General features: G+C 38.6%; 1 protein-coding gene across 1 annotated transcript in view; it reads left to right on the forward strand.

The window, feature by feature from the left end:
- LOC140211554 (adenomatous polyposis coli protein-like) overlaps positions 1-17,468 on the forward strand; it is a 188,189-nt gene that overhangs the window by 130,022 nt on the left and 40,699 nt on the right. Inside the window, 1 exon segment of the mRNA XM_072281384.1 lies at positions 8,554-8,661. Coding sequence (XP_072137485.1) covers positions 8,554-8,661 — 108 coding nt within the window.

Raw genomic sequence — 17,468 nt, forward strand, 5'->3', positions numbered from 1 at the left:
AGTGTGGGAGATTCAAACAAGAGGACATGAGTTGAGAGTTAAATGGCAAAAGTTTAGGGATAACATGGGGGGGAACTTCTTTACTCAGAGAGTGGTAGCTGTGTGGAACGAGCTTCCAGCAGAAGTGGTTGAGGCAAGTTCAATGTTGTCATTTAAAGTTAAATTGGATAGGTATATGGACAGGAAAGGAATGGAGGGTTATGGGCTGAGTGCAGGTCGGTGGGACTAGGTGAGAGTAAGAGTTTGGCATGGACTAGAAGGGCCAAGATGGCCTGTTTCCGTGCTGTAATTGTTATATGGTTATATGGTTGTAAGATGATGAGAGGCATTGATCGTGTGGATAGTCAGAGGCTTTTTCCCAGGGCTGAAATGGCTGCCACAAGAGGGCACAGGTTTAAGGTGCTTTGGAGTAGGTACAAAGGAGATGTCAGAGGTAAGTTTTTTACACAGAGAGTATTGACTGCATGGAATGGGCGGCCGGCAATGGTGGTGGAGGCGGATACAATAGGGTCTTTTAAGAGACTTTTGGATAGGTACATGGAGCTTAGAAAAATAGAGGGCTATGGGTAACACTAGTAATTTCTACGGTAGGGATATGTTTGGCACAACTTTGTGGGCCAAAGGGCCTGTATTGTGCTGTAGGTTTTCTATGTTTCTATGTTTTCTATGTAAAAGCATGAAGACACCATAGAATATGAAATTAGTGTAGGGAGGTATAAGGAGAAGGAGTTGAATATTATTTTTAAGGTCAGAAGTAAAGCAAGAATGGGTATCATTTGGGACAAAAATTGTGTAATGGAACTTGGATTAATATCTTGGAAAGCCTTCAAATTGACTGTTAGAATATTTGAGTCTATCGTAAGAAAAACTTTTGTCGGGGTTTGAGCTGTTGTGGTACAAATGTAAGAATTGATAGACATTGCTACATCTAGTCCGTATATAGGTAGTCATATTAATGGATAGGACATAAGGTTTTTCTCTCAGCCAAAAGTCAAATGAGTCACTCATGTTGTGCACACACAACCAAGGAGAATTTCATCATTTTGTTTGAGGACAAGTGGACTTGAAATCATTTCTTCCTCATCCAGTGCTTAAATTTTAGATACAGTTTAACTAAACATTGTAAGTTAGGGAATTAAGGTCATAAGCAGGTAAAGCTAAATGTTATCTATGCAAGTGAGTATTGACATTGTGACTATGAATTATGTAGGAAAAAATTATGAAGACTAGTTTTCCCCAGTGTTTTCCATTATTTTACAGTTGCACAAAGCATGCTGGAAATGCAATCTCCAAAATACATCAGATCTGCTGTATTTCTGTAAGCAAATTATACACCTAGAAGGGTTGTAAAGTAGATCGTTTTTACATTTGAAGAGAAGTGGCAACAAGAGCAGAAATGGAATGGAAATAACAGTAGAAAACCAAATGATCCAGTTGTTGGTGGATCTGGCAAAAACAAGGTGGCAAAGTGAATAAATTAGAGACCCGACACACTTTTGTCTGCAATGTTCGAAGTTTAACTCAAAATTGCTACATATGGCAATAGTGCAGCTAATCATTTACCTTGCCAGGTGAACAATCTTCTCTTTAATTCCTCAGCTGCCATTGAATCAGAGACACGGAAGAAAACTGGCAACTCAGAATGGGACATTTGTTAACCATCCACAGCAACCTTGGTGGGACCTCAAATTCAGTTGATAATTTGGAATTTAAAATCCACACATTTATAGTGATGACAACAAAACTACAGGATCGTTGTAAATACCCACACAGTTCACTGATGTTCCTCGTGGCAGGAGCTTACTATACTTTCCTAGTCCAGCCTATGTCAGATTCCAACTTAAAAGTAGCTGATCACTGAAACATTCTTTGAAATGCTACAACATTTGGTATCTGCAAGGGAGGAAGGATAGAATGAGATAGACCACCTTGCAAAAACCTATGCATTGAATTCAGACACAGCACTTCTAGCCCAATTAACCTTACAAAGTTCTTGCAAACACCTACAGACTGATGTCTCACTTGGGACATCACATTCACAAGCTGGTCGATCAACAGCCTGACATAGGTGTAAGCAGAGAATCATTCCTTACCAGTGCACCTCCATCACAATCCCTGGATGCATCCTAGGCTATAGAATGACAGATCACTGCTGACCAAACAGGCAGAGTCCAAACTGCATCTCTAGCAGACAATGAATGAACCAACACAAGGGACAAACAGACCACTCCTAGACCAAACTGAATCAAAAAACCCAGTTTGGAAACCTGCAGCAGTAAAATATTTAAAGGTTCAAAGGTTCATTTTATTGAGAAAGTATACACATACAACTCTAATATTTGTCTTCTCCAGGTAGCCATGAAATACGAAAAACAATGGATGTTGTTGAAGAAAAGACATCAATATGCCCACCCCTCGGCACGGAAATGAAAAAGAAACAATGCCTCCCACCCCTCGCGCAAAAGATGGAAAATAGCAGCTGGAACATCAAAATCCTCGAAACCCCAACCCCCTCCCTCGCAAGAAGACAGTGATAATAACATCAAACCCCCGCCTTGTAGAAAAGAACAGCACCAGTAGCATCAAAACTCCTAACCCCTCCTCTCCCGTACACAAAAAACAAATTGCCCGCACAGGAAAACACCAGCAAGAACATCAGACCCCAAATTCCCAACTCCTCCCTCTCACAAAAAGTAACATTATCGCCCACCCACTAATCGGCAACTAGAAAGAAAACATTGAAAAACTGAAGAAGATCAATAATCGCTGCCCTCGGAGAGGCTGCTGGCTCATGACGCCGTCCTCGGAGGAACTGCTGGCTTGCGTCACTGCCCTGGGAGAGGCCACTGGTTCGCGTTGCTGCCCTTGGAGGAACTGCTGGTTCGCATCGCTGCCCTTGGAGAAGCCACTGGTTCGCGTCGCTGCCCGCGGAGGAATCGCTGGCTCGCGTCGCTGCCCGCGGAGGAACCGCTGGTTCGCGTCACTGTGCTCAGAAAAGCCGCTGGTTCGTGTCGCTGCCCTTGTAGAGGCCGCTGGGTCCCTGTGCTTTCAGAGATGTTTTTGAAATTCTGAGATTTGTGGATTGGATTCTCAATTCTGTGTTTTTTTTTGAGTTCTTACCCATACTTTATTGTCGATTGGTGGGCTGGGGCTTTGGTGATCCATTAGTTTTTGTGTGAGGGAGGGGTTGGGGGTGTTTTGGGGTTTGCGAGTTTCTGTTTCTTTTTCTTTTCATGTGTGGGGGGGGGGATTGATGTTTTTCTTTCAACTACTTCTATGGTTTTCTGTATTTTATGGCTACCTGGAGAAGACCAATCTTAGAGATGTATTCTGCATGCATACTTTGATAATAAATGAACCTTTGAACCTTTTAAGTGCAGTACAATGATCACATAAATCTCAGAATATCGACAACTTCCTCCCATCAGCATTTAAGGAGAGCGGCCACATGAACTCAGTCTTTCCGTGAAGAGACCTGCCACGCCATGTCTAACTGCCACTGACCCAGCCACGACTGCCGGTGCCCCCGTGGCCTCCGTTGAAAGTGACCGTTAATCTCCTCTGCATTCACCTCGATGCTTCAATCTTCTTCAATGATCTGAAATGGAGTCGTTCCTGACCCCATGCCCATCCCTGGTCTTTTCCACAAGGCAGTTCATGTTTTTGGTCCTCTTTGGGATCTCACCTCTGGTCCTCTCCACAAGCAGCTTGTGTTCTTGGTCCTCTCCAGGCACAACAGAGCTCTGGATCATTCGATCAAATTCAAAAATGCACGTCACAGGCTCCAACAGTTTCCATAACATAATCAAGACAGAAGAACAAGTAGAAGACATAAAGAAAGCGAAATAATTTAAGTGATTGGCTATCTGGGGGATGTCACCCAAGGAATTGTAGTTTGCTGGCACCATCTTGACCGGAAGTCAAATATTGAGTATGAATGTAAAAGATAATTACACAGCAAACTGAAGGGTACTTCCCACATTCCAAAGATGTACAAGTTAGTAGATTAATTGGTCATATGAGTATAATTGACCACCACTGGCTTATTGGGCCAGAAGGTCCTGTTACCATAAGACTATAAGACCGTAAGACAAAGGAGCAGAATTTGGCCAGTCCATCATGGCTGATTTATTATCCCTTTCAACCTCATTCTCCTGCCTTCTCCCCATAACCTTTGATGCTTTTACTAATCAATAACCTATCAATTTCCACTTTAAATACATTCAATGGCTTGGCTTCCACGGCCATCTGTGGGAAAGAATTCCACAGATTCAACACACTCTGGCGAAAGAAATTCCTGCTCATCTCTGTTCTAAAGTGACGTCCTATTCTGAAGCTGTGCCCCCTGGTCCTTGACTCCCCCATTATAGGAAACCTCCTCTTCATATCCACTCTTATCTAGGGAAGGCATTTTAATATTCAATAGGTTTCAATGAGATCGCCCTTCATTCTTCTAAACTCCAGCAAGTAATGGCACAGAGCCATCAAATACTCCTCGTACATTAACCCTTTCATTCCCAGGACAATTCTTGTAAACCTCCTCTGGACCCTCGCCAGCCAGCACATCTTTTCTTAGATAAGGGGTCCATAACTACTCACAATACTCCAACTGTGGTTGAAACATTGCTTTATAAAACCTCAACTACACATACAGTGGTATGCAAAAGTTTGGGCACCCTGGTCAAAATTTCTGTTACTATGAATAACTAAGCGAGTAAAAGGTGAACTGACTTCCAAAAGGCATAAAGTTAAAGATGACACATTTCTTTCATACTTTAAGCAAAAAAAACTTTTATTTCCATCTTTTACAGTTTCAAAATAACAAAAATGGAAAAGGGCCCGAAGCAAAAGTTTGGGCACCCTGCATGGCAGTACTTAGTAACACTGCCTTTGGCAAGTATCACAGCTTGTAAATGCTTTTTGTAGCCAGCTAAGAGTCTTTCAATTCTTGTTTGGGGGATTTTCGCCCATTCTTCCTTGTAAAAGGCTTCTAGTTCTGTGAGATTCTTGGGCCGTCTTGCATGCACTGCTCTTTTGAGGTCTATCCACAGATTCTGGATGATGTTTAGGTCAGGGGACTGTGAGGGCCGTGGCAAAACCTTCAGCTTGTACCTCTTGAGATAGTCCATTGTGGATTTTGAGGTGTGTTTAGGTTCATTATCCTGTTGTAGAAGCCATCCTCTTTTCATCTTCGGCTTTTTTACAGACGGTGTGATGTTTGCTTCCAGAATTTGCTGGTATTTAATTGAATTCATTCTTCCCTCTACCAGTAAATGTTCCCTGTGCCACTGGCTGCAACACAAGCCCAAAGCATGATCGATCCACCCCCATGCTTGACAGTTGGAGAGGGGTTCTTTTCATGAAATTCTGCACCCTTTTTTCTCCAAACATACCTTTGCTCATTGCGGGCAAAAAGTTCTATTCAGAAGCTTCAAAGGAACATCTAAATAGGCCTGATGCATTTTGGAAACAAGTCCTGTGGACTGATGAAGCTAAATCTACTTTCAAATGCCGGTGTAAAATAAAGCTCTAACAGCTAAATGAATTGGAAAATAAGTCAACAAACCAATTCATTGCTCTCATAATGAGAAATATTTGAGTAACTTTTTTTCATATTTTGTTTAGCTTATAGTAGAAAGCAACCAATATACATTGGAATTGTGAGATATAAAACACATTATTTGCTTATGAATTGAAATAAAAAAGGATGTTTGAAAGTCTCAACAGGGCTGGCAGCATCACACATTGATTTACGATTTGATCCAAAGCTACTGGAGGAAAGCAAGGAAGGATTATTTTGTGCTGCAAATGTTAATGAACTGGATATTTTTGTACTTGAGTACAGCAGAAGATGAACAGTTATCTCTAAAGGAAATTGAGTAAGCACCTACACAAAGTGAACTTGAAACGTCATAGAGTTATAGCGGGGAAATGGGACTAACTGGATTGCTTTGCAGAGAGACTGCATTCATTTGATGGGCCAAATGCCTTCTTATATGCCACAATGACCTTTAACATAAAACATTCAAATATATTTCAATTGCACAATCTTGATACTACCTGAGCTTGCTTCTCCATATCCTGACATGTTCCCAGTTGCTCCTCCATTGCAGATCGAATTTGCCATGCTTCATACTCTTAATTGCCTTCTAGTCATGTCAGTCTACAGAGGTAACTGTCCAAAGTTGACCAATTCAATATAGTTTCCATAATATATAGAGAATGGCATCAGAACGTATTATTTCAATAACAATTACCTATTCACAGTAAAAGGTTTGACCACAGCTTTGGGAAGGCAAAAGATGACATGCTAATGATTTTAGTTTTTCTCCCCTTATAATAGGTTCACCTAAAAAGGAGCACAGTGAATCTTACATTTAAACAGTGAAAAGGTAATACAAAAAAATCAAGCAATTTGAAAATAGAAAGCTTTAAACCTTGAGATACACCAGAACTGATGTTTCTGTCAAGACTTCAGGTTTCAGGAGGTAACTCACTGCCAACAGGATACCAGCCTTAGACCCCAGTATTTAAGTACTGGTGTAGGTCAGTAGTGAACTCCAAGATGAGTATAGTGGGAGACTTAATTATCGAAAAGCCATTGAAAATCATGGATAAGTGGTTAGACACTACCTTGTTAGAGATTGTCATTAGCTAGTACCTTCCTGGTGTGACTGTTACTTGGCACTTATCAGGCCATTGCTACATGGTGTCTAGTTCTTGGTACATGCAGGTGTGGGTTGCTTTATTTACTAGCAAGTTGAAAAATGATATTGAACAGTGCAATCATCAACAAGCATTCCCACTTCTGAACTTATGATGGAAGAAATATAACTATCAATTGAGCCTAGGATATAGTCCTGAGGAATCCCTGAAGTGATCGCCTGGGGCTGGGATGACTAAACTCTTTCCTTTCTTGGAGCTATGTCAGAGAGTTGTACAATGGTAAAACTGGCCATTCAGCCCACCATATTCATGTTACCCAATTCCCACAGGAGACCTATAACCTCCTTCGCCTTGACAATTCACGCAGTTGTCTAGCTGCTTTTTCAATGTTGTGAGCTGCAATGATATATAGCTGATAATCAGTACCCAAATGGTACATGCGCTTATAAGGAAATTGCTACTTTTTATTTCGTCAGATTTCAGAACACTTTCCATCAGAATTTTCTCAACTGGGGAACAACAGAAAGATGGTGGCCACTCAGACCTCAATGAAAGTCCAGCAGAGTACAATTGGAAATGACAGCAGCAAAGACCAGACGCATCATGAAGTTTAAGTCTTTTGATTAAGCACAGGCTTGTATGATAGTTCGAAATTTCCTTAGAACTGCACAGGGCTTAGAACTGCAACTGCACTGTTAACACTGAATGTTTGGGCTAATAATTTTGATACATATTAATACAATAATACTAAATTTCATTAAAGGCAAATTACCAGATACATTGAATTCAGTTTCACAATTTACTGACAAAAATTTGAACTCACAACTCAAGGGCCAAATACATATTTGAACCTAACAGAAGTTTTTAGTTTAGGTTTACCTAAAACAATGTTTCTATTGCCTAGTATAAATTATTTCAAAATTCCAGTTTCACCATGGAAGGTAAGAGAATGCCAAACTCCACTGAAAAATTACTAGTATCAGTTACATGAGCAGTATTAGGACTAAGTACTCCATGTATTAAGTGTTCAAATTTATTTTCCTTCAAATTGGAAAGACATGCATTAAAATGGCTTTTTTTTCCAGGAACGTAGCATGCACCAAGAACCACTAAACTGCTTGTATTTGCTGCTGTTGTAATTTTTGAACTCCTCTTGAGGCTTCGGTTTAATGTCAAATCGAATAAGTGACTTCTCTGACACTGGAGCACTTACTCAGCACCGAAGCTTCCGCCCTAGATTATGTGCTGTTGTCTCTGAAGTAGAACTCGAGCTACTATTCAACTGTGGCAGACTGAATAATTAGTGAATGCTTTTATTTCTGAGGTGGATTCTTTTTCTCCTTTTAGCTTTTTTAAAAACCTGATGCACATATGTTCCTGTTAAATGGCCTCTTCCATAAAAGAGTATATATTTTCAATGAAAGTCTGTTTTGAAATACATATGCCAGATAAGAGAAATGCTTATGCCTGCCGGAGCTTTTTAAAAAATATTTTTATGCCATCTAATTAATGTGGAGGAGCTTATTGGCCATAAAATTTTCAATGCCTGTCACGTGATCAAATGCTACCAGAGCTGGTTTGTACATTTTCATCCACCCCCATAGGACTTTTCCCTTGTCATTTTAACAGCACAGTCAGAATAGGTCTGTGGATTTCTGAGCACATCCTTTGTGTCTGTATTGTGATACACTGCAAGGTCTCAGTGGACGTGCTGTTCTCTGATCATGTCATGCCACTGAGGGGGATGGTGCTTGCTGCTGTTCATTAAAACTAAAGAGTAAGGAGAGGAGCTACAGTTCCATTTGAGAGATGCAGCATGGAAGCATAGCAGACAAAAAAAATCTATCTCTTTCCTTGATGTTCTAAATTCCAATGTACTTTCAACAGAAATCATCACAAACTAAGCAAGAACAAGCAGTGCCACATGATGCAGATGGACCGAGTGATTGTCTGGAAACAACAGAAGCCAGCATGAGCACGGCAGGGAGTGGGCAGGTGAGGACCTTTTCAGTCTTGCACAGAATAAGAGAAATCAGTGGCGAATTTTTTTCAGCAAGATGAAGTGTTGTAATCTTTCATTTAACTAGCATTGCACACTTTTGTGTCCTTTAAATGGCCTTGATGATTTGATGTAGTTCTCCATTCATTAAATTGCTTGGTCAAATAAATTTTACACTATGTCATCACAAGGAATTTCAAGAAGATCTATATTTCTAAGATTCAGCTTTGAAACTATTGACGATGAAGTTTTAACTCATGATTAATGAGTTAATGATATCCAAATGATATCTAATGATAACACAAGATAATGATATCCAAAAAAAAATTTGAAGTGTATGCTTTTTTTTCTAATGTTGAATTTAATAGGAGTATCACTATTTAATCTTCGATTCTAAAAGTACTTTCTTGTTTAATAATCCAGGAAACTTTTAACATTTTATAAAATGAAAATGCAAAGTAAAAATGCAGTTTGGATTACGAAATGAAGTAAAATTCCTTGAAATAACTTTACTTTCCAACTAAAACAAAATGTAGATGAATAAGAAAACCCATGCTTTGTATCCTGGATACTGTATAACTTAGATCAACAGCTGTCACAATTCATGCGTAAGTTTCTTTAAGTAAACTGTTTCCTTATGAAAAATGAACAGTCTAATTGAGGTGATGAGTATGCATTTATTTCTTTGTTGACTAAAGTAGACATTTCATTTTGCACCATCTCTCCAGAATTGAGGTCTTTCATTGTTTTCACCTTGACACAAGCAATGTTACGTAAGTAGTATGAAAGCAACGGTAGATGAAACTTCCATTGTTGGTTTGGAACAAATGCTATTCTCTGCAGCATAGCGTCTAGGGTTCCATATACAGTGGATTCCAGTTAATTGGGCCATCGGTAAAACAGGGCAGCTGCTTATTTGGGACAACTCATAAAAAACCAAACTCATCAAAAAAAAAGCTGAGATTCCCTTTGTTTGTTAGGATACTATGCTGCTTAATTGGGACAGGAAACTTGCCAAACAGCTTCTAACTAGCATCAGTCACGTGCGTTTATGTGGCCGTTAGACACAACACCATGCTCAGAACGAATGGTATTTAAATAGTGTCATTTGCGTGTGCTGGTGTAATATTATCCATTTGGGCCAACGGACGCTGATTCAAAAAGCAGTGATTTTTGATCATTTTGTTTTTTATTGACTTTAAAATATTTTGGACCCTCGCCAAGATGTCACAAAAAATTTGCCACCAACCAAGAAAAAACAATTACTTTACTGGGCCAAATTAAAAGCCTCTATTTGTTGTTGAATTATGACACTACAGGTTTCCCCCGCCATCCGAAGGTAGAGCATTCCTTTGAAACGGTTTGTAAGCCAGAATGTCATAAAGTGAAGAAGCAATTACCATTTATTTATATGGGTAAAATTTGGGAGCGTTCGTAGACGGAAAAAATAACCTACCAAGCAATACCAAATAACACAAAAAACCTAAAATAACAGTAACATATAGCAGGAATGATATGATAAATGCACAGCCTATATAAAGTAGAAATACTATTCTACAATCATTGCCACAGTGTTCCTGGCAGCGAAAATCTCGCGGAAGTGCTCTCGGCAGAAACACTCTCTCCAGAAACCTTTAAGCTATGAAACTGTCAAATCATACCAAATAACACATAAAAATACACAGCCTATATAAAGTAGAAATAATCTGTGTACAGTGTAGTATCACTTACAGGAATCAGGAAGACAGCGCCGAGCACACTGATGATGGTGTGGTAGGCTGAGTCGTCAGAGGTTGGTGTGGTGCAGTGGACCCCAACCTCCAGGCCGCTGACCGATACCGATACGCAGAGAATGCAGTGCTGGCCTGGACGCACCCAGCACATCTTTAAGATAAAAGCCATTGGAACCGCCCCTGTCTGCAAATGGAGTAGCAGTATTTTTGTGCTGCTCTTAGTTTTCCTTCTCTCCCCCTAGTTTAAGCTTTGATTTTAAAATTTTTACTTGTTGATTCTTGAGGGGGATCAATATGTCTATGTCTACAAGAAGTGGGAAGAATTTACCTGAACCTAGTGATAAAGGTAATGGGAAAGGAAAGGTGCAAAAGGAAAGATCTGATGAAATGCCATCGTGGGCTGAAGATATCGTTCGGACACTGAATCCAATTAAGGATCAGAATGGATCAATTAAAGACCAACTGGAAAAGAATAGTAATGAAATGAAGTCATTTCTGGGAAAACTTAAAGACCTGGAAACTCAAGTTATTTCACACGAAGAGGAATTGAAGATAACTAAGCAAAAGTTGTCTGAAGCTACAACTCGTTTGGAAAGATATCAAAATAAGATTATAGACCTGGAAACTAGGTCTCGACGAAGGAATATAAGAATTGTTGGGCTGCAGGAAGGAGCTGAAGGTGGAGATCTAATGGCTTACTTTGGTAAGCTTTTCCACACTTTATTTCCTACCATTCTATCAAAGCCACCTGCTATAGAAAGGGCACACAGGGCGTTTATCTCGAAATTGAAGGATTCTAGTAAACCAAGATCTGTTCTGGTTTGCTTTCATCACTTTAAAATTAAAGATCAAATAATGCGACAGGCAAGAAAACAGAGAGGTTTTAGATTTATGGAATCTGAGCTCCGCTTCTACGAAGATTATCCAAGAGAGATAATGGAACAAAGATCAAAATTTGCCCTGGTAATGAAACAAGCATATGATAAAAAACTTTTTCCGCCTCTGAGGTACCTGACAAGAATTAAAATTTTCCCTGCTAATTCTCCTCCTCGTATTTTTTTGATCCAAAAGCTGCGCTGGATTTTGTTCAGGCTTTACCTGCTGCTGTCTCCAACGCCACTGTTGAATGATCCATCTGAAAGGCTGTTTGGCTATTTGGAAATTATTCGCATTTTGGAAAGAACATTTATGAAGGTCACTTGTATATTTCATCGAGAGACTAATTAAAGAAGACGGAGAGTTGTTCTTTATTGCATATTGTTGGTTTTCCTTTGGAAAGATTTATGGTTTAAGTATCTCTGTTTAAATGATCTCTGGACATTCTACGACTGAGAGAAGAAGATAAGGCGATTTGTTCCTTTAATACTTGGTTTGTTTCTTTTTTTTTATCAGCTAATTGGTAGTTTTTTCCTACTAATAGGGCTTTTTATTTTTTTTCTGTTTTATTATAACATTTTATAATTGAATTTAAAGCTTTTTTAGAGAATTAATATTAAACTTAAACATGGTGCTGGTTTTTCTCTCCAAGAGATAACATTATTTTGGTTCTTTCTTGTTTATTATTTGATGGAATGTAAATACCTTTTTTTGCTGAGACTTTATTGTTTTTTTTTCACAAGGTCACTCTACTTTTTTACTAACTGGGGGGAGGGAAAGAAAACACAGACAGAGCAGTCAGCAGCTTTAAATTCTATCGTAGATTGCTTGCCTCTTTCGGGTTTCCGGGTGTGGGTGGTGGGTTTAGAGTTAGGAGTTTTTTCCCATTGGGTGATTCCGGAGTGTGCGTGTTTTTTATTTGGTCGTATTCTTCATCACCGCCATCTTTGATCTATTCCGTATTGGTATGTGCTCTGTGCATGTATAAAGTAGAATAAAATTATAGTATGGTGTTCAAAAGGATTAATATAATAAGTTGGAATGTACACGGTTGGAATCATCCTATTAAACGAAAGAAGACTTTTAAAATTATTAACCGATTTCAACCTGATATAATCTTTGCTCAAGAGACACATATCAGGGCGGGAGATCAAAATAGAATTTTTAGATGGTGGAATGGTTTGCAATTCCACTCTACTTCTCAGAGTAAAACAAAAGGCGTGTCTATTTTCATTAAACCTAATATATTTATTCAAGAGGATATTGAATCAGATTCTAATGGTAGATTTTTAATAGTTAAAGAAGCAATCTGTAACAGAAAAGTTGTTTTGGTTAATTTGTATGGTCCTAACTTAGATGATCCTTTTTTTAAAAAGGTATTTGCTTTACTGCCTGACTTAAATGAATATATGCTCATAATGGGTGGGGATTTTAATTGCTGTTTAAATCCTATGATTGATAAGAGCTCAACCAATCAGCAACTTCCAAATCGATCCACGTCATTTATTAGCAAACAACAGGAATTCTGCAGATGCTGGAAATTCAAGCAACAAACATCAAAGTTCTCACAGCTGTCTAGACTATTCCTCTTCTCACCCTGTCTCTTGCAAAAACGCCATCCTCTTCTCGCAATTCCTCCGTCTCTGCCGCATCTGCTCTCAGGATGAGGCTTTTCATTCTAGGACGAGGAAGATGTCTTCCTTTTTTAAAGAAAGGGGCTTCCCTTCCTCCACTATCAACTCTGCTCTTAAACGCATCTCCCCCATTTCATGTACATCTGCTCTCACTCCATCCTCTCGCCACCCCACTAGGAATAGGGTTCCCCTGGTCCTCACCTACCACCCCACCAGCCTCCGGGTCCAACATATTATCCTCCGTAACTTCGCCACCTCCAACGGGATCCCACCACTAAGCGCATCTTTCCCTCCCCCCCCTCTCTCTGCATTCCGCAGGAATCGCTCCCTCCACAACTCCCTTGTCCATTCATCCCTCCCATCCCTCCCCACTGATCTCCCTCCTGGCATTTATCCATGTAAGCGGAACAAGTGCTACACATGCCCTTACACTTCCTCCCTCACCACCATTCAGGGCCCCAAACAGTCCTTCCAGGTGAGGCAACACTTCACCTGTGAGTCGACTGGGGTGATATACTGCGTCCGGTGCTCCCGATGTGGCCTTCTATAGATTGGCGAGACCCGACACAGACTGGGAGATTGTTCTGCTGAACACCTATGCTCTGTCCACCAGAGAAAGCAGGATCTCCCAGTGGCCACACATTTTAATTCCACATCCCATTCCCATTCTGACATGTCCATCCACGGCCTCCTCTACTGTAAAGATGAAGCCACACTCAGGTTGGAGGAACAACACCTTATATTCCGTCTGGGTAGCCTCCAACCTGATGGCATGAACATCGACCTCTCTAACTTCCGCTAAGGCCCCACCTCCCCCTCGTATCCCATCTGTTACTCATTTTTATGCACACATTCTTTCTCTCACTCTCCTTTTTCTCCCTCTGTCCTTCTGAATATACCTCTTTCCCATCCTCTGGGTCCCCCCCCCCTTGTCTTTCTTCCCGGACCTCCTGTCCCATGATCCTCTCGTATCCCCTTTTGCCTATCACCTGTCCAGCTCTTGGCTCTATCCCTCCCCCTCCTGTCTTCTCCTATCATTTTGGATCTCCCCCTCCCCCTCCAACTTTCAAATCTCTTACTCACTCTTCCTTCAGTTCGTCCTGACGAAGGGTCTCGGCCTGAAACGTCGACTGCACCTCTTCCTACAGATGCTGCCTGGCCTGCTGCGTTCACCAGCAACTTTGATGTGTGTTGCACGTCATTTATTAATTCCTTTTTGATTGATTTTGGGTTGATTGATTTGTGAAGGTATCTTCATCCAGATAATAGAGAATATGCTTTCTTCTCACATGTTTATAAAAAAATAGTCGAGGATCGATGATATTATAATTGATCCCCGCTTCTTGCCTAGTGTTAAAACCTGCGAATATGACGCTATTGCTATATCTGATCATGCGCCTCTGAGTTTGTCTTTTGAATTTGATGATGTCATTCTTGCCCGCCCACCTTGGCGCATTTCTCAGACATTATTGCAAAACTCTGACTTTGTCAGTTTCATTGAAACCCAGATAAAAGAATGTTTTCTTTTTAATGATATAGGGGGTATGTCTAAATTAGTTATATGGGATACATTTAAAGCATTTTTACGTGGTCATATTACTTCTTATTCAGCTAAACTTAAAAAAACAAACTAAAGCAGAATTAGATAGAATTTCAAAACAAATTAAAGATTTAGATAATATTTATGCAATTTCCCCCAATACTGATTCATCTAAACAAAGAGTGGAAATCAATCACAATATAACCTGTTATTAACTCATCCCATTGAAGGTTATTTGCTTAAGTTAAAGAGCCAATTTTATACATCTGGAGATAAAAATAATAAACTGCTTGCATCTTAATTAAAAATGGCTGCAGCTAAAAGGCAAATCATGAAAATTCGTAGGAAAGATGGTACCTTAGGTCAGGAATATGAAGAAATTAATAAGATTTTTCAAGATTTTTCTGCTGAACGATATAAATCTCAATGTCCGTTAGATTCCTCTAAAATGAATGCTTTTTTACGAAAGATTGTTTTTCCTAAAATCTTGGCTGAGGATCAAAAAACTCTCGATGCTCAAATTACTGAAGCCGAAATTTATAAAGCTATTTTTTCAATGCAATCTGGTAAGTCCCCAGGACTTGATGGTTATCCTGTAGAATTTTATAAAAAATTTGCAAAGTTGCTCTCTCCGTATATGTTGGAAATGTTTAAGAATTCTTGGCTTCTATTTCTTTAATTCTTAAAAAAGGTAAAGATCCTACTGACTGTGCTTCATATAGACCTATTTCATTATTGAATGTCGATGCTAAGATTCTGTCAAAGATAATGGCCAATCGGTTGCAGAATATTTTGGGTAAAATTATTTGTAAAGATCAAACAGGCTTTATAAAGGGTCGCTATTCTTTTTCAAATGTTCGGAGACTATTTAACATTATGTATTCATCCTCTTCTAAAACTCCACAATGTGTTGTATCTTTGGATACTGAAAAAGCATTCGACCGAGTCGAATGGAAATATTTATTCAATGTTTTAGAGAAATTTGGCTTTGGTGTTAATTTTAATAATTGGATTAAAATGATATATAAAGCCCCTATGCTACTGTTGTCACTAACAATCGTAGGTCTCCTTTTTTTCAGCTTTCACGGCAGACAAGGCAAGGCTGGCCATTAAGTCCTTTATTGTTTAATTTAATATTAGAACCCCCTGCTATTGCTCTTCGTGAGGCTAAAAGTATCCATGGGATCTTTGTGAATGAGACCATGCATAAGCTCTCTCTTTATGCTGATGATTTATTGGTTTATCTATCTAACCCTGACGAATCCATTCCTGCCTTGCTAAAATTATTTAATGAATTTGGAGGTTTTTCAGGATATAAAATAAATTTTAGTAAAAGTGAATTGTTTCCTTTAAATGATTCAGTCTCTATATATGATAATACTCCTTTTAAAGTTTCAGACTCTTAGATATTTAGGTATTATAATTACTAAAAAATATAAGGATATTTATAAAGCTAATTTTGTTCCCTTAGTAGACTCTATGAAATATTTATTTAGTAGATGGAGGCCACTTACATTTTCAGTTGTTGGTCGTATTCATATAGTTAAAATGATGATTTTACTGAAATTTTTATATTTATTTTAGAATATTCCTGTTTTGACTTGGAAGTTTTTTGATCGGATTGATTCTATTATTTTATCTTTTATTTGGAATAATAAAAGACCAAGAATTAGTAAATGTCATTTACAAAAATTGAAAAAGGATGGAGGTCTTGCTTTGCCTAATTTTAGAATGTATTATTGGGCTGTTAATGTGCGATATACGTCTTTTTGGTTGTACTGGGTTGATAAGAGTGATAGGCCAATTTGGGTAGATCTGGAACTGAAAGCTGTAAAACAGTTTTATTTAACTTCGTTATTGGGAGCTCCTTTACCTATGCAATTAGGTAAAGTTGTTAACTTCAACCTATATCCTGTGATTAAGTATTCTTTACAAATTTGGCTCCAGTTCTGCAATTTTTTTAATCTTAAAAAATTTAAACTTTGTAGTTTAATTTACCTAAATTACATTTTTAAGCCTTCTTTGAGTGATCCAATTTGTTTACTTCGGAAAAATAAAGGTATTAATTCTTTTTTGGATTTATTTAAGGAAGATAAATTGATGTCTTTTGAACAATTAATTGATAAATATTCTCTTTCATACACCTTCTGCAATACCTTCAAGTTAGATATTTTTTATAAACTATTTCAGTAATTTTCCTTACATATTGGAGGCTGACCTGTTAGATACTATTATGAGTATGAATCCTTTGATTAAGGGTTCTATTGGAAGAATTTATAATTTATTATTACAATGGGATAAGCGTCCTTTATCTAAGATTAAACAGGATTGGGAAAAGGAACTTAATTTGACTTTTATGACTGAGGATTGGATGCGGATATTGAAGTTGGTTAACTCTTCTTCAATTTGTGCTAGCCATTCATTGATTCAATTTAAATAGTACATCGTTATCATTTGACAACGGAGAGACTTTCTAAAATCTTTCCTAATGTTGATAGTCATTGTGATAGATGTAAAACTGAGATAGCTACACTGACATATATGTTTTGGTCTTGTTCTGTATTGGAACAGTTCTGGAAGTCGGTTTTCTCAACAATTTCTAAAGCACTTAAAATTAATTTACAACCTAATAAATTAACTGTGCTCTTTGGAATAGTTCCTCAAAATATTCATGGTATTTCTGTGTCTGACCAACATGTTATTGCATTTGTTACATTGATAGCTCGGAGGGCCGTTTTGTTGAAGTGGAAGGATACATCAGCTCCCACTTTGTCACAATGGTTCTCTCAAGTGATGCTATTTCTTAGCTTAGAGAAAATTAGAAGTCGAACCTTTGAACCTTTATTTGATCTTGAGAAAAGATGGGGCTCATTTGCTCGTTATTATCATTTGAGTTAATTGATATAATTTTTCCACGATCTAATTGTAAATTTTTTTAGTATATTTTCTTTTCTTGCCGGCGGTTTGATGTTTATTTTTAGAAGCTTTTTGTATGACGCATGACTCCAGGGTTGTACACC

The sequence above is a fragment of the Mobula birostris genome, chromosome 17, assembly GCF_030028105.1.
Source record: "Mobula birostris isolate sMobBir1 chromosome 17, sMobBir1.hap1, whole genome shotgun sequence".
NCBI lineage: Eukaryota > Metazoa > Chordata > Chondrichthyes > Myliobatiformes > Myliobatidae > Mobula > Mobula birostris.